This window comes from Phalacrocorax carbo, chromosome 11 (genome assembly GCF_963921805.1).
Source record: "Phalacrocorax carbo chromosome 11, bPhaCar2.1, whole genome shotgun sequence".
Lineage (NCBI taxonomy): Eukaryota > Metazoa > Chordata > Aves > Suliformes > Phalacrocoracidae > Phalacrocorax > Phalacrocorax carbo.
In genome coordinates this window covers 20,668,107-20,694,121 of record NC_087523.1, presented here as the reverse complement: position 1 = coordinate 20,694,121, position 26,015 = coordinate 20,668,107, and the positions used below count along the sequence as shown (strand labels likewise).

Sequence of the window (26,015 nt, the reverse complement as noted above, 5' to 3'; positions counted from 1 at the left end):
CATCCCCCAGACAGGGATCCCCATGCAACGCTGCAGTACTAAACCACCCACTGCCCTGATCCTGTGCTGGGCTGGACAACAGGAAACACACTGCGTTGCCAGTGCCTGGCTAGGTGTTATTTTCAGCTAGTTAATGGAACTGGGTATCTATCAGAACAGATTATCAGAATTTCATGGAAGTTCACATTAGAAAAGAATACAGAAAAAGACTGCAGAACCAATATTTTGAAAAAGAATTTTCCAAATTTGCCATGGATTTTGCAGGTCAGATTTCTGTGTTTTCCCTCAACACTAGAGTACCTGCTTTCACAAGTTAGTTGTTTGTGGCTGGTTTCCTGTGCTTAAGCTGATGCACATCAAATATAACAGCACTAAAATCAACAAACTGACTGGCACGTGGCTCCACTTCAGGGAAGCACTCCCTACTCTGGACAAAAGATAAACTTATCAGTTATTTTTATGTCTTTAAGCACCTTCCTTTATCAAGTCCTAAATTAAATGGATAAGAAAGCAGAATTGGGCCGCTTCTGTTTTATAATTACAGTGGAACATATTCATGATTTCATTACAGACAGAATTTTGTTTGATCTTATCTCAATATTACAGGCTTTACTCCCTAGTAAAACTTTTATTACAAGTGGCTTGAAAAAATCTTCAAGTTATTTCAAGCACAAAAGAGTTATGAAAGCAATTGAAGATAAGAGAGGGCAGGGGACATCTTCCTAAAAGAAGCATAAAATCAGTTGTGGGGGAAGTAGGCAAGGTGGAGAAGTCATAGGAGTTAAACCAAAACAAAAAATGGAAAAAACCAACCCCCACACAACGCTTAAATATAATTAGCCCAGGACTATAACAAAAAAGCATCACCTCTGTTTACAGATAGCTTCCTGAAAGCACAAAAATATTTTCATTGTCCACATCACAATTTGCCCAAGGCAGACCTTCAGGCCTTGCTCACCTGGTATCAAGTTCTTAAGAAAGAAAAAAGCATGACAGCATGTAACATTTCAAAGATATCACCCACAATAACTCAAGGACTCAGTCCTCATCTGGCATACAGAAAAGCTCAAATAAACCATACACAGAGTTATGCTCATGTATGCGGGGTACCTGCAGATCTCATGGTGGAAGACTGCCTCAAACATTTAGTCTCACCTGAAGAAGCTGTAATTCCCCCCTTTATAAGCTGACACACCTGCAGGTAACTATCTGGTCCAGAATTTATTTCCTTTTGCCCTCAGTTGAAGTTATTGAACTTATTGCTTGGATACTCCCTAGTGGCACCGAGATTCAGTTCTTTATAGTCCCATCAACCTGCTAAGGGTGCAGAAAACTGCACAAGCAGCTGAAATCTCACAGCTAAGGAAGGCTTCAGCCTCTGCAGTCACACCAGCCATCAGTGGCAGGGCAGGTATGACAAAAAGGGTGGTAGAGCACAAGAACGAGCATTGACAACCACTGTGAAGAAGCCACAGCCAGACTGCACCCCTTTACAGGCAGCTGCCACCATTAAGGACAGAACATTATTGGCTTTGAGAGCAACCACAGGAGGTGTAGACCAATCCACTTTTTGTTCTAACAGTTAATGGTAGGTAAACAGAGTAAATTCGGCTGTGACATGAACCCAACAATTTATTATCTGAGAACATAGCACTGGCAGCTATTACGTGCAAGAAGCAGATTAAATTGGCTGTACTGCAGAATCACGAAGGGCTTGATGTGCTTTCCTAGAGTATGATCTGCGCAGGGGTTTGGGGCCAATGGTTAGATTTCTAATAGCATTAACTGGCTGGGAATTAGCTGTGACAAAGTGCCGCGTATCTGAGGAATATACAGTGGATGTGCTGGAGGCTGGCTCCTGAGAAATGCTTGCAGTGCAGTTTTACCTGATCACGCCATGCAGATGCGTCTCTTCGATGTATCGTTATAAGCACAAAGCTTAGAAATAAAATAAGGATTGTTATAAAAGTATTTCTTTTTCTTTTGGGGCTCAGTGAAAACACCTCTTCCTCTCTATCCATGATGTCAACCGATGTTCTTTCAAAGGAGTTCTCTCTGACAAAAACATAGAATTCTTATAAAAATTAACTCTGACATATTAGTAGAAGTTGTAGTACTACCATCAATCATAAAAACGACACCAATAGACTGTCTGGGGCAGAAATGTTTCTTGAGGCTGAAGGAATCAGCTCAGTGCTCTAGTCGTCTACTGGCAAAACACACCAACAAAAAACCAAAACCAACAAACAAATCAACCCTACGAAACAAACCCAAAACACCAACAGATTTCTGCAAAGTATTTTGGCTCCAATGACTGGTGAGAAGTCAGGAGTCTAAAGAGAATTTAGGAACCTGAATATTCTGTGCAGTTTGGCCATCAGCACACAGGAGCTCACTAGGTCATTCACTAGGTCGCAGCCTTTCGCTCAACCAGAAACAATCTCTGCTTTTGCCTGTAGCGTAGAAGGAAGCTCAGGCAAATCCAACCCAGCCACAGCTGCCCTCAGAGGCAGAAGGAACACCCAGAGTGCGCTCTCGCTTCCTCTAAGCACAGTAACAGTTTGTGTAGGGAGTCTTAAGTGACTTGTGACACTAAACTGATGATGAATGTTTGGTACACATAACCCTGAGACACGCATACAGTACGTCACTTTATCAAACAAAAAAAGTACAGAATACGTACTCAATTTCTCTAGGATCTCCTCATCTGTCATCTTGGATTTTTTTCGCTGCCGGTCTGTGTTTCTGTACAAAGTGTTTGTGTTTGAGTTTTCAGGCTGGGGAGTGGTGGCTTCTTTAGCTGGTGCTGGTGCAGCGGCCGGTTCAATTACAGAACGTGTGTAGATCTGTGACAAGAAATTGTTGTGTGTCAGAAAGGTGGCTTGCAGAGATGCCCCTGAGATCACATTTCAAAGGCAAACCCTTAGGAAGACACTGTCTGCCACACCCAGGGCTCTTAGAACATTTGGTTTTGCTGTCCACTTCTCAAACTGAACGGGTGACAGTGGAAGGCTAGCTTTACACACGTTCATGGCAAGTCTAATTTTAAATTTTCATTGACTTTCTGAAAGATGACTGAAACAATGAATTTACTGTCTTGCAAGGATACAGAAATAGTTTTGTCCAGGGCCGCAGAGCCTTGCTCCTTGATGCTTGTGCATTTTCATGGGTAACAAAATGACTCTTTAGCTGGTACGTAACTGTCTGAACAGAAGCAGGGAGCATTTCCCTTTTCTGATCAAAACTGTTGAACTGACTTCTCATCAGTATTTCAATCTCTAGGGAGTGGCCATTAGGAACTGCGTGCCAGTCCTTCTGAGACCTGCCTTCTCTTTACAGTGCATAGCTGCGTAGGATTCTTCTCAAACTTCAGTCATGTAAAAGTTAAAGGTGTAGTCTAAGCTGTTCCTTTAGCTACTCTGTGGAGAGGGACAGGTACCTCCAGGGAACAGTTTCTCCTATGTGTCCTGCAAAGGTGTGAACCGTGTCTGATGACTGCTCCCACTCCACTGATGACAGAGAGCTCACACGGATACTTGGACAAAGTTGCTCATTTTTACACCGGTAGCATTAAAAGACACAATGCTACCTCTTGCCTGATAACTAAGATAAATTCACAGACCTTACCAGAATCATGGGGAAACTCATGACTAAATGTGAAAGTTCAAAACAGATTCCCCTGGTGTCCATGGCCTGGGTGAGCACCATGTCATGGTAGGACTCCAGCCATCAGAATCCTCATCTGCAAGTCTGATCAGGAACATGCAGCTCTGAATTACACCAAATACAGTGCTAACCAAACCTGGGACTTACTGATTTTGTATGTTCAGGCCGTGGTGCAATAACAGGTGGAGGTTCATTGTCATCTTCCTCCTCTTCATCATCTTCATCCTCTTCTTCAGAAACAGAGGGAGCTAGCGGGGGTTCTGATGCTGTTTTTGTGCTCTGTGGACAGACAGTAACATGAGTGACAGTCACCATTTTGGCATTTGGGAGGTTTGACAATTATACACAACTTTAGTCTGCTTAGACATCAGAAACCAATCTAGGCACGCCTACAGTCCTACAGGCCTCAGTTCTAAGTTCCACACGGCACAATACAATTTAAAGGTTACAAATTACCATGCCATTTTGTTAATTTGTCTTGGTGTTTTTCATTTTTGCTAAAACCAACTAAATCATTCCCATGCTTAGTCAAAGTCTGATTTCACAAAATGTAACGCTTGAATATATCAATAGAAATCACATCTAGTTGCTGGTTAATCGCTTTGGCATTGTGTCTACAGAAATGGTTAACAGTTAATTAAGCTAACAGGTATTTATCTACTGGCCAGGTTAATTAACGCAGTTCAAAATGCAAAGCCTCCTTTGTCATCTTGCTGGGAACTTGGTTTTGAGGAAAAAAGATGTTTGTTTCTTTACTGTTTACCCATAAGGTAATCATATTGCCTGTTTCCACAGCGCTGAACTTCCCTGTTTAGTAGGTCCTTTTTCATTACCGTTCTCCTCTTTACCTAATCAGAAGTTAGCACGTCGATCTCTTCACTCTTTTCCTGTTTCCTATGGCAACAGTAAGCCAGAGCGAAAGCAGCCCTCTCAGCAGCAAGGTGCACCCTGCCGACCCGCCCGGGGCTGCCCGGCAGGCATCCCGACCGCTCGCCCAGGCTCCCATTACAGGCAGCGGAGAATAAAAGCCACTGCCAGGGTGCAGTCGACCTTCAGGCAGACCCCAGATATGGGGCAGGCAAGGGAAGTCTGGCTGATCAGGTGCCTACACATAAACTGAAGCCTACAGTGCAGATATTTAAAGTTAGGTGAGTTGAACCCCCCACCCCCTCTGCCCCAGCTGCCACTCGGAGAGCGTTAGGTCACGTCGCAAAATTGCTGGTGAAACAAAAAACCAAAAAGGTGCCTTGTTAAGTGTTTACCAAGTGCTTTAAAGCTGGCTACAAGAAGCCATTCCGAGAACTGAAGCAAACCAAAGGCCCTATTCTACATATTCACATCGCATTTGTGTTAACTTTAAAATGGCATCAAATTGGTCCAGTATTAACACCAGTAAGGGACGGCCCGCAGGAAACAAGGAGACCTGATCTTCTCGCCTGTGTTTTACTGAACAGATGACTGTATCGCTGCCTTAAGTCACCTGTACTTGAGCACACTGCCATACGGACACACGCACAGAGCATTGTATTTTCTGTGAGACTCAGATCCGTCACCCAACTTTTAAAGGTAAATGGTGAAACAGGCAACTCATCTGGCCAAAGCAGGGAACGATACGTCAGGCATTCTGAACCCCAGTTTAAGGGCCAACTCTGTCAAGCCACGGGTGCCCTAATGGGAAGGTGAATGTTACTTTGTCGTACATTAGATGCGCGTATAGTTTTCTACGCATTGTTAGCGTTTTGCTTACATGAGGATAGAAGGTGATTAAGGGAAGAATGAAAAAGGGAACAAACACATTTCTGTTATGTCAAATTCTTGTAACTATTTTTTCCGCTTGGTCTGACAGCACTAAGTTGTGCAGTGAGAACACTACAATGTCATATTATTTAATGCCCGACTCCCATTAAGGAGTTAAAGGAAATTAAAGTAATTCCAATGACTGCTCGATCCTGTCAGAGAGTTGTTTTCCCTGTACTATCACATTCAGCCAGCATCCTCTGAGTCAGTAACTCCGAAAGCTGACATCTTGACTGCCTCACCGCTGTCTATGTCTGCTAGAACAAAATACCACAGCATCTGCCAGTGTGCCCATACCCATCAGAAAAGCTATTGGGAAGGCTTACTATGCTCTGGCGAACCCCAGACTTCCTTTTAAAAGTGTATTTTATTAAAGATAATGAAAGTGGCATCAACTGAAAATCTAAAGTGTGAATATTCAAAGATGATTTTCATTTCATTATACACACTCTCTACTGTATAATCACAAACCTAATATTAAGTTGCTTAACACTTGAAAATAAAGGCCAAATCCCCATCCAGTCATTTGCTATTTAATGCACTAATGTTAACACTAATAAGTCTGGTCAATATTAATGTGGATGTCATGACTACATCTCTGGGATTGCCATGGCAATCCAGTATTAATTAAAAGTGGATGATTATTTAAAACTTTCTTTCAATGGTTCCAGCGAGTTACATATCAATTATAACTTTATTTATATTCAACTACATAACCAGCTGTACTAAGGATAAATCATAAAATTTAATAGAAATGGATTCTAAGTTGTTAAAACTAAATTAAAATGGGCTAATTAGACAGTACGGCATGTTGTTGCAAATTATATATTCTAGCATGGTTAAGAACAGCAATCTTCTGTTTGCAAAACCAGACTATCATCTGTTTAAAAGTTCCTAAACAGAAAATTAGAAAACAGCCAGTGATCCCTTTTCTGCTGCCACAAAGACACTAAAATGTACTTTCTTTCAGCCTACAAGGCTGGCACTCTATCACAAACAGCAAAGCTCACAGATTGCTCCACAATTCTTAAATGCTATGAAAGTAAAAGGTTACTTTCACACTCACCGAAGGATGGGCTTCTATGTATCCATGGGCGCTTTTATCTGCAACGTGCAAGGGAAAGTTAACCAGATGCTGTTGTAAAACTGGCTGTTGTGGGGAATCCCACAGAACAAGTCAATCCAAATAGCATTTTTCTTTCACAACACCCTTCCAGTAGCAACAGCTATTTTACATAGCAAGCAAGGTAACGGGACAATATACTAGGTTACTCTTTTTCTACAGTTTCTTGTGTCCGTTTCTTGCCCTGTTTTGCCAGTAAATAAAATAAGTAGGAACTTGGTCAAGAAAATGCAAGTTGTTCTTTAACAGTCAATGCTTCTGTTCCACCCGAGAGCTAAAACAGCTTTGTTTATTTGTTTTTAAATAAATTGCATGCATTTATTCTCTTTAGCTTGCTGAAAATGTTTCCTCATAAAAGCTTCCCCAAAATCCCCCTTAGCCGTGGCAGTGCCCAGCACAGTAACAGCTCCTGAGTTCAGGCACACACACTAACTGCTTTGAATTTTGCATTTCATCACAAAAGTAACTGCTATTCTAGCAAACATTAAGTGTCAAGTTAGACCGTCAAACCTTTTAAATATTGAATTTTAAAAAAAAGAAAAAGATGCTTTCCTTCAGAAGAAGAGAAATGGTAGTACATTCTGGAGATAACTGCACAGTTTTTAGAAGGAATTCTGAGCAGCTCTCCCAGTCTGCATTTTGGAAGTTGTATTGGTTGAACCAGCAAACTGAGGAAATTACAGACTCCGCTGCCACAGACTATCACGTGTAGGGAACTGAACCACTGCAGGTTAAATTACAAATGCTGTCCACACCCTGTTGGATAGAGGCACCCCCTTATTAGCTGAAGCTGTTGACATGAGCTTTACCAAAGTAATGGTATCTTAATGGTATTTTTGTTTAAAAATCAATTCAGTTACTAAGGAATAGCAAAAGAACAAAATGATAAGCTATAACGATGAGCTAATGGTTATTTTAATGATAAATTCTCTTCTTAAAAAAAAAGAACATATTAATAAAGCCAGATAGGCTGCACCTAGTAAAAGCCTCTGCTTACTTGGTAGATGTGTCACCAGCCAGAGTTTGTCTAGCAAAAAAAAAAGGAAAGAATGGGCCAAAGGAAAAAAAAAACCACAGATGCAGCACAGACTTGCTTTTTCATTTTTGCAATGCTACACTACAATTTTGCAGACTGTACGCAGCCAAGGGAAAAAATGACACCCCCATCACATTTGCCGGCTTTCAGATGGTAATGCCTAGGTCACGAAGGTCTTCCTGCACGCTACGGGGATTGCCTGGGACACCGATGCCTTCCTTGCCATCCTCTGTGGCAGCTTCCCTTCTACACCACAACAGCAGCTGCTCCAGGTTAGTTTGTGAACTTGCGCACAACCTCATCACCTCCACAGCTAACGCAAAAAAATCCTTGAGAATTCTCCTCTATCGCAAAGTCTCACAAAGAATTCCAGAACCTATTTTTCAAAGGATCCAAGAGTAATTAAAAAACGCATGAAACAAGTACATCCCGTACCCCAGGTTGAACACGGTGAAGGCACAAGGATGTGAAGAAACAAAACTAAAACTGACATTTGGCCACTAATGCTTCTGACTAAAAATGGTAACGACTGTTCCACCTAGTATCCTATTTAGTTCTAAAACAAGTGAAAAGTCACAGTTTCAATGACATAGAGGGGACGAAAGAAGAAATACAGTTTACTTCAGGAGTATTCCACAAAGCGGAATTTTTTTACAGTCGCTTCTTGACCACTTGAACGTTGAACTTCAGTCTGACTTGTTTTGGGGCCTAACACTCCCCTTTTAAGTGATGCGTTGACTTACCTCCTGACGTAAAGCTCATGTATTTCTGGTTGTTAACTGTTTCTTTGGAATCATAAAATTTGAGAACATCTAGAACAGCTTGTGGGTTCTTCTTCTGCTCCAGTTTTGTTATGTTGGAGGTCTGTAGTAGCCTGGCCCATTGCTCTGGAATGCCCTGTAGGTGTCAAGTGGAAAGAACACGGATTTAGAATATTTAACAGCCGCAGCCTCACGGATCTTTACCAAGATCTCATGCTACCTGTAAGATTACTTTCAGAAATTTTGATTGACACCTTAACAATTAAAATTAGTAGCTTATACATTAGATGCAATCATTCTCTTCTCTATCAAATTATAGAGCTAAAACCAGGATCCAACTTCAAAAAAGAAAAGAAAATTATGACTGTGACAGGAAAAAAAGTGCATGAAACTCCTCTTTAAATCAACTCTGCTCTCCCATGGAATAATGATTTAAAGCTTAGCTTGTTTTCCTGTTGATTCAGTGCAAACATAACAAGACTAATCTACATTTGTGGACAACACTGTGTTTTAGGAGCTTTACACTGGATTTTTAATGCTTCATAACGCAAACGCATTTTGCTGAAATGAGCACTGCTGTCTGATTAAAAGGTAAACCCCACCCTGATACAATACATTTTCAGCATGCCAGAGAACACTGCGGGGTTAAGAATCTCAATTAAATTCTCAAAAATCATAACACTGAGTTGTACCACTGCTGCTAAGGATGCCTCTTTTTCGAGCTCCTGTAGCTCTGTAGGTTCTCTGCTGTAAATATACAGAAATACCAGGGACTTGGAAAACAGGCTGAGCGCGCCAAAGCCTTGCATGCATTCTCGGACATGTTACAAGCGAGGGTGGCATTTGAAAATTGATCCAATCGCTGAAAGCCGCAGCTCTGCATTGAAATTATATTGATGAGAAATTGCTTTAAATATCCAGTATAATTTCCTAAATCTGAAAGCCTGTAATTTTCCCCATTTACTGCACAGCCAACATCTACCAGCAAATTGTAGTGCTTACTGAATGGAAAACTACACCTGAAGTACATTTAAACTTAGCCTTGGTGCCACCCCAACCTAGGTAAACACTTCAATATAGCTTCTTCCTACGAAGTTCTCCACAAAACAATGTGTGACATGGGCCTCCAAAGTTTAGGATTAATGAAAAAAAAGTGGGATAAGCCAAGCAACAAATCTACTGCACACACATCAACCTGCTGCTGCAGTGCTATGACATCTCAAAGAAGCATTTTGATGTAAGATTCTTTTGGGCCTGTGACGCACCTCTGGGAGCTTCCCTGTGCACATCTGTGAGCCATAGAGATCTGGCTGTAATGGACGTAAATAAAGAAAGAAAAGAAAGTTAAAACAGAATGTGGGACAACTTAGAAGGTGGTAGGAGGAAACCAATGAGCCAAAATGGGGAAGTCCCATCTAAAATGGGAGTTACGAGGCAGAAACCAAATAGATTAGGTGGTGGACAGGCTACAGGAAGGCAGGCTTAGGAAAACAGAAAAATCACAACTGTTCCAAAGTTTGGAAGCATCATTTCCCCTCCTCTCTTTTTTAAACCAGTTTTTATCTCCCTCAAAAATATATTACTGAGGATTAATGGCAGTGACTTGAAAAATTACCTGCGATTTCTTTCTTTAGTTAAAAAAATAAAAAAAAATAGAGAAAGATCTGGGCTTTTGCTGTTTGTCTAGTTTTGAAAGCCAGGTTATAATTTTTGAATGGCTCTACACCAGATCTCCAGCCCCAAGATCACAATTGGCCAGTGCATGACCCAAAGTGCAGGGCGGAAAGCAGCTGGTCAAACTCAGATTTCACACTGGGAGGTTGTGTATTGTCATAACGCAAATCATCTATGCGTGTCAGACTGAAAATCAGGACAATTCTAAATAAATGCTTGATTAGATTCATAATGTGGAACTTCTTTGGATCTATAGCCACAACTTTCTCCCACTTGCTAATGTCATAATCTTGAAACTTTAGAAGTTTGGTGGGTGACCACATTTTATTCTAGACTGGGGATCAGGAAATTGTTCCAAAAATGCATGCCTTACCAAACGCGCTCCCCAAAGCCCTGCAAACCACACTTCTCCCTCCATTCAGAAATGCAACTGTTTCTTCAAAATAAATCAACATAAAGCTCTAGCAGCATGCTCCCGCCCAACAGTTTCCAACTAAATTTATTTTGAGCTTTAAAAGCCCTACTTCTTAGCAAACGTGGTTGCTCCAAGCACAGTGAAATGGAGATATCACATACGTTCATGAGCAACAACACAGCTCGGCGCTCAAGCCCAGAAGCCAAAACTCAGGAGCCCATGCAACTTTGATTTGAGATGCAACTAACAGCAATCAGGTAATGCAGCTGGGGGTGACTGTTAGGTGTCCGAAAATGGCCCAATGCATTGCACATAACCAGTAGAGCAGACACTATTGGCATGACAACTGTAATAATTCAAAACAGAAACCCCCATATATTTGCACATTTATTGGACGTTCCCATGGCACTTCCAAACTTTTGAAAGAGACAGACAGTGTGATCACTAGACAGTGAGAATATTTTTACATGATAAGGCTAGTGGCAGTCCCTCCAGCAGGACATACTTACCACATGACTACCCAGCTGATACACGGGTTGTATCCAGGTTGGGACAAATCAAACATGCCTAACATAATGTGTAGCGTAATACTTGCATCTGGGATTCACTGGGAGCTGATAGCTGATTCTGAATGGCGCAAAATCCCCTTGCTTTGACTGACATTTTACTCCACTAAGGACTTGCCCTGGGCTGGCAAGCTGCACGGGGCAATTCACCTGCCCCTTTGGTTTGTTCTGAATTGCTTAGAGCCTTCTCAAACTGCAGCGTTGTGCTTCCACGCTTTAGGAAAAAGTATTATCGAGGAAATATTGCATAACTGTAAAACAGCAGCCATCTAATGTCCATTGTTTTGAAAGGGAAAAAGATATGAAAAAGAAATTGTGCTACAGCAGTAAAGCCAGACACGTTTAGCCATGTACAATCGCTTTGTTCTCTAAAAGGCCAGGACCTGGGCTGGTGGCATCTGACACAAAAAACCTCCGATGCTAGAGACTGTTTTGACACACTGGATGATGACAATCGTAACATTCAAACTGATCCAAACCGTGATCTCTGAAGTACTGAGAGAGAGTGCTTGTACTTAGAACTGAAGTGTGTTAACCTCGACGTCCCTCCCTTTTGTTCCAGCTGGCAGGGACATGAAACTAACTGGGATCCTCACCCCCAGTCAGTCTACAAGAGAACACGATTGTGACCCATCGTGTTTGCACAGAGCCAGAAGGGAAAAGGCTGAAGCATGGGGCAGAAATGAAGGCAGAAGGCTGAAAGGAAGAACAAATATAGAATAAGAACAGCTGAACATTCAGTAGGGAGAGAGTGAAATGACGAACAAGGAAAGAAAGAAAGACAGGAAGAAGAGATGCAAACACAAAAGGGAGAAAACGAAAGCAGAAAGTAACAGAATATGACACGATACCAAGATAAAGAGAATGGCACTGAAGATTAACCTGATCAATAAAGTGGCTACAGGGAAAGACAGAGAAGAAAAAACAGGAAAACCAGGATAGATAGCAGGGAAAACACACTTTTAAAAGCTTTATGCTAAGCTTCTGATCAAAAATGACCACATCTGGGCTTTTTAAATGAGCATTTAATCAAGCCCTAGGGCTTGGCACAGAATAAATTTTGAAGTAAGATTTTATAAGTGACTTCTATTTTAAAAAGGCTAATTAACCAGTCCACATATTTTAAATGTAGCTGTATTTCCTAATTACTAAGGATGATTCAATTTTACTACTCCTTTGAAGACACACTGTCATTAAATGTATCTCTTTTTTTCTTCTATTGTTGTTGTTATTGCTATTGGTACTGCTGCTGTAGCATACAGAAAGTTTCCAGCTTCCTGAAATGTTTTCTGGGGGAAAAAATAAAAAAAGTAAAAATCAAAATAAAAAATAATGAAGAGATCATATTTAGGGCTCAAATTCTGAAAACTAACCATCCTTTGCCCAGGCAAATGATTTGTCCCATCCTGTTTGGTGTATGCAGCCAGTCAGCACTAGCACGCTTTACAATTTGATGCACGGTGATAACACAGTCTGACCACTTAGCTCACAGGGTGCTACTGATGGTACGGAGGGTTGCTAATGTTTCCTCTCACCTCCACAGCTCAGCCAAATGTAAGCTTACTGCCGTCTTAGCTTTAAGGGTTAATGGTTTCAGCACTTAACTAGTAGCCTGAGAGAAAATGCTCTGAAGCCCCTTCAAGGAGCTTCTATCAGACTCATTTTTCCCAACACCTCATACACTTCATTGTGATATAAGTAGAAAAAAATCTGACTGCTATTTTATTAATATATAAAGGCTAGAAACGTGTCTGATCACCTAGTCTATGGACATATTTTGAAGGACATTATATTAAAATGAATGGACTTTCACAATGCTGCCGCTTTCCGGGCATCTCCAAGGGCTGTCTGCAGAGCAGCTGGACTTTGCGCTTTGGGGGTCATTGCCTACAGCAAGACATACACTATGCACATGTGGGGGGGCTTTTTATGCTTTTCTAAAGACACTGAATAACCAACCCCTGTAGCAGCTTGTGGGACTGATAAAAGCATACACCTACGTTCTTCCTAGTTTTCATTTTCCACAGACACTCTGCTGACAATCCTTGGAGAAAAAAAAAAGCAGCCTGAATCAGAAGTAAAACACTCCAAATCCTAAGCCCAATAAGACTCTTTCTTCACAGCCTGGATGCTGTCATCTGATGTTTCTGGCAACAGGAGGTTATTTTTCCATCAAGAAACTAGAAGCTCTGGTAAGCACGCAATACAGCAGTTACTTACTGTGAATTCTCCAGTGACGGCATCAAATCCCACATGAATGGTATGTTCAAAGTCTGAAGGAAGAGAGATCTCAGGACGTTCTTTTTCTTTCTTCTTGTTGGCTAGAGGCAAATATTAACACACACTTATCTTCTGCACAGCTTTTCATTCAAAGATTTTCACAATCGCGTGTGCTCAGAATAGTATTTTAAAAGTGGAAAACAAATCAATTAACGTCCATCTTCCTTGACAAATAGACCCAAGCTAATACAGCACCAGCCTAACTCTCAAGCCCTGTTTGGGAAGGTGGTGTTATTTCATTTTTATTTTCTTCCAATCAGTGTTGCAGCTGCCAAAGCAAGCTGTTCATGAAGTAGCCTACTTAGGCTCTCTCTAGCCAGGATGCTTTCTATTACCAGTTCTTTTTTCACCAAGTATTCATATCCAGCAACTAACTCCTGTTTGACTTTGCTCTGTGGGCTCCTGCAGAAGCAAAGCACCCATGACACGCATGTGCATGCCCGTTTGCATGTGTGTCTTCTCCAACACGCTTTGAACCTGCTGTCAAACTAAGCCAAATCAGAGAGGAGGGGTTTAAGAAAACCAGGTTCCCACAAGTTCTGTGAAGCCAGGCAGCTCAGGAGAAGACAAAGATCTTATTCCTGCCTCCTGAGTAAAAGGCTGAAGCAGCAGCTCTATATTAGAAACCACAGAATCTGCACAGCAACAAGATCCCATAAATGGTATCGGAAAAGCTTCATTTGAGCTCTCAATTAACTAAGACATATAACTGTAAAACCCAGGCTTTATTAGTCTCCAGCAATTCCTTGTTTTTAAATCACCCCACTGGTATTCACCGAGTGTGCCATATCTTATTGAAGGAGACAGACTTAAGAAACATGCAGATTGACTGGCTTCTATCTCCCTCCTTTTCTGAGTAACATCCTTTATTGTCATCCATCTCCTGTGCTTTTTACTATTGGCAAATGACACTTCAGCCCAGTTTTATTGACCCTGATAAAGAATGAGTAGAATAAAGGCTGAGAGAAGCTGCCTTCACTGTGATGCGTCAAGAATCCATATTCAGCAGAGATGTCTCTGAAAAATGGTGACAATAATACCAGTTCTGGACGACTCCCAGACACCCAGATAAACATAGCATAACCCACGTTCAAACACCTATCCTGCTGGCAGGTACCTGAAATATTTGGCTTCCCTGGAGAACAAGCCTGCTCCAAGACTAATTACCATGTAGTCGAATAATACAGTACAGAGCTATCTATAGGATTATCTCTAGTGCCAGTGGTATACCTTAAAACAGCTGAGAGGGGAACTGCTGTTCCACCAAATACATCTGTCATTTCAGCAGAAAAATTACATGCTAATGATTAGAAGAGAACAACTATTACAGTGCCCACTTGCAGTATGCCAGCGTTAACAACACAAACTCAGGAAATAACACACACGTAAAGCGCTCATGCAGAATACAAAAAAGTCACATCATCTCCCATCTTTAAAAGAAGCACTCTGCACCCCAGGATCCCACCTCTCCTCTGCTGCCCTTCTCACCAGCTTAATGCGTATCTGGTTTACACATCCTTATCGTGATCCTGAGCAGGCTTGCTCTTTAGATCTGATGTGACATGACTTCACACTAACAGCTGTGAGAAATCCAGAGATACAGGAGTGGTTTATACTGTCCCTATCACAATGGGACTGTATCAGGATCCATAAAGGCCAGTGCATCACCATTTATTGATGATAATATGAAAATGAATATACATGCCATAGTTACACCTCAGCAGGAGAGAAAGCAGCAGTTGTTCAGGTCCTGTCTTTACCTTCCACGTTCCCTTGGTGCAGTGCCAGTGACAGCCATGCTATGCACATCAGGAACAGCTGGATGAAGACAATTTTGTGTCTCTTATTTCAAAAGTCAGTGTCTCCTTCTACCAATATTCCACATTTCTTTCTTATTCTACCTTACAGCCTCCTTTAGTTGGAAGATGCTCTGTTCTTCATAATTATAGAATATTTTGGATGTTTCTAATCCTTTCTCTGCATTGTTGTGTTTATGCTTATTAAATAATTAACTGTCACCTTTTGTCTGCACTGCACACTCCTACACTATGTCAACTGATGAATTATTTTCATTTAGCATTCAGTAAAGATGGCAGCAATATATCAAATACAAATGCAAAGGCTTTTCCCTTTCTTTTATCTCTAAGATGATGGTGATGTTTAATTTTCAGGATAGATATTGCCCGTTACAAGATGTCATCTCCGTTCAGCATATATAACTTTCTACTGTAGATAACAAAACTGGCTTCTTCTACCTCATCAATTGCAAGCAAATGCAGTGAAAATTAGATTTAAAGGATCATCAAATTAAGTTCAAAGCAACAGTCAAATCTTGAATCAAAACAAGGCATTACAGAAAACGTTCCATCAAAAGCAGCACTTGTCCGTTCTAGACCTCTCCTGCCCAGGGGGGCAAGCGTTCCAGCTCATTCCCCAAGATTTGGCTCATCTGCTTCACAAACCTCTGCCTATCAGACTGTGGATGTAGCACCTATGGTCCAAATGCTGATAAACTGTAAATTAAATATAGAATTAAACATCTGCTTGTGACACCCTCACACCCCACCCCCCCAGTCTAAAAACTTTGACACTTCTATCTGTGCCCTGCAACTTAAACCACTTCTGTTCTATGTAAGCTGGCAAAATGATACAAAAAGGCACAACTTCTTTGTAGCAATGACTGACTGGCTTCAAGGGGTTTATGCTGGACATTCTGATTTGATTTTCTTGTAAATACCCCTCACAACACACTCCTGCTGCACTGCATTAGCCACGAGGGCCACCCACACCACCTCAGCAACTGTTACAGATTAAAAGAGAACAAGCAAAGAGTTTTCTGTCTTCCAGTCTGCATCATCACCATCATAATTATGTTAAAAAAGCAGTTGTTTGGCAGAAAAACATGACTCAGCTAAGTGGCAGCTTTTCTCCAGAGAGGGAGGAAGGGGTTGACCTCATGCTTACGCCCTCCTGTTCGCTCGCCTCCTCTTCATCTCATTCTGTTCTTTCCTCCATCCCCTTTACCATCCACTGTCACTCTCACTGTCCTCCCATCTTCCTTCCTGCTCTGCTCCTCCTGTCCTACCCCAGCAGCCTTACCCTTTTCTTTCTCCTCCATTAATCTTAACCCCGCTGGGTTTTTCTCCTTTGCTCTTCTCTTGTTTTTCTGTACAGGAAGCAACCAGATGACTAAAGGTCAGACTCTGCTCCCATCCACAGCTAGGTCTAAAGCAGCTTCGATGGAAGTGATATTATTCACCCAGTAGTCTTAACAGAGATCTACCTCTTCCACTGCATTTGAGCTGTGGTGGGCTTGCTCCCCTCTCATTTCTTTAGGCCGAGTGCTCTACAGTGCCTTCATGAGCCACCAGTTCACACACAGTGTTGATATATTTCATAAAATCATCATTTCTTTAACAAAAGAAGAACAAGGCTGTATGAAACAACCAGAAGAAGGCAAGTAATTTCCTTCTGCTCTCAATTCTCCTGAGGTAACAGCACTCTGCTGAAAGGAAACACTAATGCTATGAACTCCACCGTGGCTCCCATTACCATCATCACCTCCAAGGAAGGAAGGCCGATATCACAGCTTCAGCACAGGCTATGAGAGAACAGGTTCAGCTCCTTGTTCCACACAGATTGCCCATGTGACACTGGAAACCTATTTCAGCAGTCTGCCTTGGCTTCCTGCCCCCAGGAAATGGGGTGCCTTACCCAGAGACCAGGGCAAGAGGAGTTATACCAAGGAACATAAGGAGGTCAGGTGCTATGGGAAGAAGCAGATCACTAATGCTTAAGTGGCTTGTTTCAACTGTAGAAGCACAGAGGGGCCCCAGAGAGTCATCAGTGGCTTGCCAAAACAAGGTTTTAAACACAGAAGTGCTCAAACCCGAACTGAAAATCCTACACTCCAGCAGAGGAGAGACCGTGGAAGATTCCTGGTCCCCGAGTGCCGCAGTCCTGGTACACACCATTGCCTTGGAGAGTAGCATATACATCCTCGCATCCCTCCTGTCTGGTGAGCAAATGAAAAGACAAAGTTCCTGCACATTCAGGTAGAAACACCCTGCCATGGTGTTTTCTTGATATTCTGTTTAGCAGTACCAGTGATAGACTATTACTATAAATTTGTGATGCTGCAAAGCACTGCACTAGATGAGAGCAACCATATTAATCACCTTCTGTTTTATAAGCAGGACTCTCAAAAATGTGTCACTGAGTCTGTGAAGCATGCACAGGCCAGCTGATACCCTGACCCACAAACCAACCCTGAGATTAAACCACCTCAAGGGGCTTGGCCAGCCAAGCTCAACTTCCTCCATTTATTATTTCACCCAACAAAATTAAGCTATAAATCTTGGCTTACTTTCCCTCACAGTCACTTTAAAAATCATGATACTTGTATGTTTCCTAAGACTGCTCTGACTGGTAGTTAATTACATCTATTTTTAATGTCACTGCTCATTTCCAGGAGGGGTTGTTTCTGGGTCTCCCCGTTTCTGCATGCATTTCACACAGCACCTCCTGCTTAAGAAATGTTCTCTCAGAGAGGGATAACATCATCCTGCCGGGAGTCAGGGGAAGAAGTAACCCGAGTCCATCCAGGAATTAAACAAGCCAGGAGAGATTTTAATTTCGGCCTTTAAAAAGAATTAATTGAAAAAAATCAGATTTGTTCCCAGAAGGGGACATTTTGGGAAGCACTCTGCAGAGTGAAACGAACAGGTCTGCCTGAGGGATGGCCCCAGCCCGTCACAGCCAGCAGGACTGCCCCAACTGAGGGGAGGAATGGGGCTGAAAGTGTGCCTTCTACTGCCTGTGAGGAGTTCTGAATGCCAGACTACCTCCAACTGCTCCACATGACCTGTGGAAGAGACTCGTGACTGTGTACCTGCTCTGGGTGTCCCTGTTCAAGCAGGGGGTTGGACAAGATGATCTCCAGAGGGCCCTGCCAACCCCTGCCATTCTGCGATTCTGTGAATGGGGCAGCCAAGCAGCGCAGGTGAGCTGCAGCTCCGAGGGAACGATGGCAGTTCCATAGTTCTGAGCTCTTCTCAGGGGAACAGCGATGCACATCAAAGGCGGAATCCCTCTCGAAATCCAGCTGGATTTCATGCTGCTCGTTACAACCCTTTGAGCCCAGTGTTTCAGCCAGTTTCCAGTCCACCTTGCTGTCCACTTATCTAGACTGTACTTCATCGGTTTGTCTGGGACGATACTACAGGAGGCTGTATTGAACACGTTACCAAAGTGGAAATGACGCCCACGGTTCTCCCTTCACCACCAAGCCTGTGATCTCAAGGCAGAAGGCTGTCAGTTTGGTTCAGCACGAATTCCCCTTCATAAATCCATGCTAACTATTCCTGTTCACATTCTCATCCTTCATTTGTGTGGAAATGGTTCCCAGGAGGATTTGCTCCACTAGCATCCCAGGGACCAAGGTGAGGCTGACTGGCCCATAGTGCCCGAGATCCTCCTTAAAGACAGAAGTGACATTTGCTTTTTTACACTCACCAGGTACATCCCTCAGTCACCACAACCTTTCAGAGACAATCAAGAGTGGCCTTGCAGTGACATCAGCCAGCTCCCTCAGCACTTGTGGGTGCAGCCCATCAGTTCCCATGGCATTACAAACAAAGAAGATCCCTTCCCTTAACTCTGTAAATATGCTAACTCAAAACACACTCCTTTCTGCAAATGCATTTCAAAGAATGGAACCGAAACGCTGTTTCCCGCATGTTTAAAAGAGTCTCTTGCTGTAAACACACCTAGCAGGTTTTAAATCAAGCCATTCCGCGTCCACTCTCAGTGCAAAAGCAACAAGCAAGAACAGCCTTGCTCCTGTTCCTGGAATGTAAGCGCATTAAAAAAAACCCAGAAGTGTCAGGCATATTGCCTTCTCACTTCTGCAAATTTATTTTCAAAAGTACACAACCTCATCTCTGTTTTTACTGCAAGTGCAAAGCAAAATCCAAAAGGAAAGGATTCCCCAGCTTAACTATAAAGATATTTTTAAAAGGCAAGTCGCACAGTGTGTGCATGTCTTACTGGCTTTTCAAAGAGAAGAAAGTAACTGACTGAACACCTCCTCCTCTTTTGAAACATGTTACTAGAGTAATTGGAACAGAAGGCTTTGGAAGGACTTTACCATGTTCTGCAACTGAAACAGAAAGAAAACAGCGGCAGAAAGTAAACACGGCAACCAACGACCGACAGAAGACAAACAGATGTAGCCACCCATTTGCACTGCTGATACTTTACTTTTATCCCCTCCTCCTGGGAAGATGGAGCGAAGCCTGGCTTTCTTGTTCTTCTCCTCAGGGGCCATGGGGAGCGGTTTTGAACTGTGGTTTAGTGCTGAAGAATCGCGATTGTTGCTGTTCATTCTCAACGGTGGGGCTGGAGGTTTCTCTTCAACATCCAGGCTATCGGACATCTTCAGCAGCCCTCACAGCCTCCTGCAAAAGCAGAACAGAAAGCACGCCTGTCAAGTAAGGATGCCAAGGCTGGTGCCCTGAGGAGGAAAGAGGGCAAGAAAAGCCTTCTGGTGGAATAAGGAAGCCTCTCTATTAGAAGTTTCCTTTGAATAAGGTTACTGCTGGTTGCTATAAGTAGGTGCAGCGGCCAATTCCTAAAAATCACTATTACCATTAAAATAAAGGTTTCTTTATCACTGTTTAAAGGCTTTTAAAATTTTTATATACAACTTTTTTCCTGCAGTTGTTTATAATAAAAATTTTCCTCTAAATCCAAACTTGCAAAGCAAAATGTAAATGATTTACTGAAACAACCTGGTATCATAGTGAATCATTTTTACAATGTAAAAAACACGGTGCACGTTGGGGGGATATGGATATCAGGCATTAAGGTCTCTGTTCCCTCCCTGCTCTGTGTTTGGAGAGGGTTTAGGCCTGGGAGTGCAGGACTTCAAAAGGAATCATCTTCCCGAAGGACATTAATTCAGACGTACTAGTTAAAAACTGTCTTACACATAAAAATGAGCAATACATTTGCTTTAAAATCAATCAAAACTTAAGCAGGAAAATGATCACATCTGGAAAACAATTCAAGTCTTGCTCCTTCTGTCCTGCCACCACACAGGTCTGTTACCCTAGGGTGGTTTGTGGCACAGCTCTGAGTAACAGCACATAAAGCACCAAGTACAGTACATCAGCAAGGAGTGGACACGTACGGTCTTCTGTTGACTGCTAAGAACAGGGTTATGGATCTAAGGCAAAAATTACCCAGAAGTTGTTAGAAAACTTTTGTAAGTTGGGAAAGCACAGGGCAGGTAAGTCTTTTCAAATTCCTAATCTCTGTAGTGTATCTTAAATATAAAAATTCAAGTCTGGATTAAGCAGCTGGTTTAACAAACAAGCAATGCTTGGTAAAATTAATTGGTTTAAGACCTGAAGATAGAGTATGATTCAAACAGATCAGATGTGATGTGGGCTACACTGCATATTTTTAAAGGTTACAATTCTACAGGCACCTTGCCTTCCAACCCCTCTGAAATCGGCATGGCTGCTTTTACAGAAGGCACGTGCAGACCACTGTGCATGTGCTATGGATCTCCTGCGCCGATTCACAGTTAACACAAGTTACTCCAGTCATCAGCTACTCTTTTAAATTTAATTAAGCAACTTATGTTTTTCATCTGTGGAAGTAGTAGGGTTTTTTCCACAGTATCAGCCAAGAACGGTGATTGTCACTTACACAAAGAGGTCCTGAAGCACAACTGGTATCAGCGTTGCTGCTCTTGCTTTGGTCTGGTAAAGCTGCCATGGTTGAGAGGTTATGGGGTTGTCTGGGGTTTTGTTGTCTTTTTGTTTGTTTGTTTTTTAAGAACCAAGGTTAACATTTTCAACAATTGAATTTATTTTGATATAGCTGGAATTTTGCCAGGATTTGCAGGTGATATATTAATAGAGGATAATCAAATCATGCCCTTAACTGACAATACCTTCCACATAAAAACTAAATGACCAACTGAAATATTTAGAGATGTTCACTCCAGGCTGTTTTTCATGACATGGGCATTTTAGCCTTTGTTACCATTTTCAAATTGCCACACATAAAACTATCACTTCTTTTTTTATTACTTGACTTACGTTTTTAATTTCATCTAGATGAGATCCCAAAATGCCGGATCTGAGATTCAAAGCATCTGCCCAGTGATATGAACAATAAATGAAATACACCATCACATCTCTGTTTTGCACCAGTCCCTGGGTCTACAAAGTGAGGCTCATGAACATCTGGATCCCAAAGGGACCCCAGGGACCTGTCGTGGGGTCACACAGTTGAAAACCCCAGGAACGGCTGGTCCCAGCCCTCTTGCTAGTACATACAGCAGGAAGCCAGGATCCTGGAGAGCTTGATTCACAAACACATGCTTTAAGACACTACTGACCCCCGTTGCTCACCTCCATCAGGGGAGCAGTTTGTATGAGCACCCTTCCCAGAGGACTTTATCAACCGGTTTGAGTTAAATTACTGATCTGAGCTATTCCAGTGTATTTTGCCTGCAGCAAATTAGGGAGAGCTCAAACAATTGCGCTGCTGGTAGATCGATATGGTGTTCACCAGCCAGAGAGGATATATACTTATAGGCTCAAGCCCTATATGAGCTGCTAGACCTTCCCTACGCCACGGAGTTGCTCACCCCCACCTGCGCACTGCACAGGTAATACTGAACCACAGGCAGCCACCGACCGGGCGTTGCTCCCTATAGCTTTGCCTTCGGGCCTAGAAGCGTGAAAAAGATCACGCACTCTTAACTAATGAAGTCATGCATTGGAGGCAGCTGTCAGACAGAAAGATGTTTTTGTCATTTGGAACAGACCACCTGGGAAAGCACAGAAGTGATCCTTCACAGAAAACTGTGGTTGCTGGGACGTGCCCGGTCCCCACGAGAGGGCTCTGCCGACACAGCCCAGCTGCCCAGGTAGAGATCTACTGGAGAGCTGCTCTGGCGATGAGGGAACATGGCCCACCCTCCTGCGGAAGCACATATGCAGGCAATAATGTGCTTTGTATCACCAAGAAATAGCTATAGTTGTGCCCAGGCTAGGGCTTGTGCTGATCTAACCTTCAAGTACGGACTAGCCTATTTACCTAGAGAACTAAATGCTTTTCTAGATTTAGGTCAAACAGTTAACTTTACTAATCTTTGCGATTTCTATCCTGAAATTCAGAGGGTTTTCCAGTAATGAGGGGGAGGGGAAAAAGTAAAAAACAGAGAGCCAGTGATGAAAACTACTGTAAGGGAACAGGGAGAGCTACATGTGCCATGCGCGTTACCCCAGGGAAGGGGAGGCGCATGATGCCCAGGTATTTCTGCACGGGGAAGCGCGAGGGAGTTCCCACCTTACGAAGCCCAACGGAGACATCTGGACATGGCTTCTGTCCCTCCAGCAATTCTCACAGACCAGCTTACGGCAACAGAGGCTTTTATTTTCTCTTTAACCCACCTACAAATACTTTTCCAGTGCCAAAGACAGCCCTCGCTCCTGGATATCACTGGCGTAAGGCTGACCACAGAAGCACCGAGGCACGTTTTCAGCTTGCTATCAAAAGCAGGACGGTTATTCTGTGAAGCCCATTACAAGGCACAAAGTTTCAGCTGTCCCTCAGAATAGGACAACTGTATCTGCCACTGTATCTATTTGTAAACAATGCCAGTTTGCTGAAATAGGTCCTCCCATGGGATTTCACTCCACAAAGAATACTATTAACGGTTTCTGGCCCAATTTGCCTATGATGTAATTATTTCCAAGATTTTGAAAGGAACACTATATTTTGTTCAGAGCTGTTTCAGGCTCCGTTTCAAGAACTGTACAAAGCTCCTTTATGCACTTCTAAACCAGGGGGGGGAAAAAGGCGGCGGGGCGGGGTGGGGGGAGATAGCCTAAAAGGTTTAACAGTTGATACTAACTTTCTAAAGCTGGTCTAAATGAAAACTAAAGCAAACCACAAGGCAACACACACCAAGAGACTTACAATTTATGGTTTCCCTGATCAGAGCCCATCTGCTCTTCCATTCATTTTAATTTTGAGAATTTCCATGTACCACTGCCTCACGACAACAGAACAGTCGCTGTCACATAAGACTTCAGATTTTAAGTGTTTTGTACTGATTCACTCCAACCTTAACTTGGAGAAAATCTGTAAAGAATAGAGGGCCAACAAGGCAGATTCAGCTCAGAACCTTCTGAGATATATATTGCAGAGAAGTGTCAAGAGCATGAGAGACCAAGTTAAACTCTGTCCTGGGGCCAGTTTTTCCTGTCATAATAATGAGCCCTTGGCCCTGCTAGTCTTGTTCTGTATAGGACAACCCCATCCAAAACCACCTTCTATCTACTGGGAATGATTATGCCATATCCACATAGTCAGCCAAACAGTCAAAATCTGGCATTCTCTCTCTTTTTTTTCTTTTGTGTTTTTTTTTGTTTTGTTGGTTTGGTTTTTGGGGTTTTCTTGTTTTTTGGTTTTGTGGTTTGTTGGGGATTTTTGTTGTTGTTTGGTTTCGGATTTTTATATTTTAAAAAAACCAAAACCAAGTATATTGATAAGATTGGAAGGTCAGAAGACTGGCCATTAGGAAGCATTTCTTTAACAGAGAAGGCGGTCAGACACTGGAACAGGCTTCCTACAGAGGTGGTCGATGCCCCAAGCCTGTCACTGTTTAAAAGGCATTTGGACAATGCCCTTAATAACATGCTTTAACTTTTGGTCAGCCTTAAGTTGGTCAGACTGTTAGACTAGATGATTGTTGTAGGTCCCTTCCAAATGAAATAGTCTATTCTAAAAGCTAATTATCTTGATTTCTCATAAATACGAGGTTCGCTGAGAATTTCAATGTTTGGAGACTACAAAACCAAAATGCTTTCTCTGCTCTCATCATCTGACAAACCAGCAAGCATGCAACGAAGCACTCTTAGGGAACACTTAGTAACTAACAGTGCATTCAGCCTCCTGGTGATAAGATGGAGTTTGTACCCTTTTTTCCCATGCCGAGAAACGGTAACTACTGCCTCACAAATAATCCTTAAGTGTTGCAGCAGCACTAATTCCTGCCTCCCAGAAATAATTTCTGCTACCTCATCCCCTTCATACACCTCTTGGTCAGAGAGACACAAGACTCTCCACTCAAAATGCCCACTGGTTTCATGAGTTTTCGCTGCACCTCCTGGCAGGCTCCCAGGCAGCCTTGCTCCCTGCAACGCTGTCTCAACTCGACATGCAAGGGGTTGACAATTACATTCTTCCCTGGAAAGAAACGTTCACAAAACTTCCACTTCTTAGGTGCAAGATGAATTCCCAAGTCTCTGACTCCATGCTGACTAAGTTTCTATGCAGTACTCCAAGCAGCACATAACCCACTGAAGAACTTCTCCCAAAGAAGCTATTGAAAGCAAGCCCCTCAACAAGACAAAGAAATCTTCCAATTCCCACCTGTACCAGAATTTCAAATTCTAGGAGAACAATGCTGAAGTAACGTACTCCGTGCCCAGAGGATCGCAAAATCCACAGGACTCTGACTGAAGGGTAGGGAGCAGTTCCAGGGTCTCTGAGCTAGTATCCCATATAGCTCTTGCAAGCTCAGGGAGACAGCGTGGCATTGGTTTACACTTCTGTCACATTTTCAGACTCTTCCTGCAGCTCTGAGTGCTACAGAGTAAATTTTCAAAGAGCAGAACTGAGATTGCAGAATAAATCTGTGGCAGAGATGAGGTCCTGGTAAACCCTGCAAACCTGTGAAACACTGTTCCCCACTTCTGAGCACTGCTGCAGTCCAGCCACCAGAGCACTTTACCACACCAGAGCTGTGAGAGCCACCCAGGTTGTCAGCGGGGCCAGCTTTTGGAAGAGGCCAGCCCGTGCTCGCCAAGAGGATGGAGCGCACAGTCAACAGGATTTTCCCCAGCTCAGTCCTCAGAGACCCCATCAGTGCAACCAAGGCAGTGCTGGTAACCCTTTTAAAAGAAATTAAGATAATGGCATGTGTGCAACAAAGAGGACAGATACCCAATAACTACCTACTTCCAGAGAAAATTCCTTTCAGTGCCCACTGGCTTTAAAGAAGCATTTAAAGAAACAGCCTGTTGTACAAAAACACAGAAGCGTATTGGAATATGTTAGCTAGGGCTTCACAGCCAAGTGGCAAAAGCTGAAATCAAATTCTCAGCCAGGTTCAGTTGCTTCTACACAACTATGACAGGGTTATAGAGCACGATCCAGTGCCCCTCCCCCTCCCCCCCACCCCCTTGTCCAATCACCAGATCTGTTAAGTGTAAAGACAAACATTGACTTTAAATATATGGCATTCAAGCTTCTCCATGAGTCAATTCCCACTTTACAAAAGCCTGTCTTATAATATTTTTGCATCTAGTTCTTGCCAAGCTAGGTAGAGGAGAAGGAGGGAGATATCTGAAGCACCCAAATGTCTCCAAAACAACAGAAACAAAAAAAATTGGTTCAATTCAGTTCAAGTTCAGAGCAGAAGCTCATGCTGGGCCTTTATCCCAGTAAGCTCTTCGCGCCTGTGTATCTGAGGAATACTGTTTGTAGATAGATCTTTAATAGCTTTCTTAGGTTAGTCACGTTATTTCGAAGTCTGCAGCATTCAGACATGACTGGTTCCAATTAAAACTCACAAAGAGTATCCTGTTTGCTGAGACACTGGTGTTCA

The 26,015-nt window shown here is 42.7% G+C and overlaps 1 protein-coding gene across 1 annotated transcript in view; it reads right to left on the bottom strand.

The window, feature by feature from the left end:
* The window catches only part of PAK3 (p21 (RAC1) activated kinase 3), an 83,801-nt gene that overhangs the window by 25,702 nt on the left and 32,084 nt on the right, over positions 1 to 26,015 (bottom strand). Inside the window, exons 2-7 of the mRNA XM_064463368.1 lie at positions 19,580 to 19,776; positions 13,259 to 13,359; positions 8,366 to 8,519; positions 6,530 to 6,567; positions 3,814 to 3,945; positions 2,684 to 2,846 (exon numbers count right to left, since the gene is read on the bottom strand). Of these exons, the coding sequence (XP_064319438.1) occupies positions 2,684 to 2,846; positions 3,814 to 3,945; positions 6,530 to 6,567; positions 8,366 to 8,519; positions 13,259 to 13,359; positions 19,580 to 19,754 (763 nt within the window). The 5' untranslated portion in view covers positions 19,755 to 19,776. The remainder of the gene's footprint in view (positions 1 to 2,683; positions 2,847 to 3,813; positions 3,946 to 6,529; positions 6,568 to 8,365; positions 8,520 to 13,258; positions 13,360 to 19,579; positions 19,777 to 26,015) is intronic.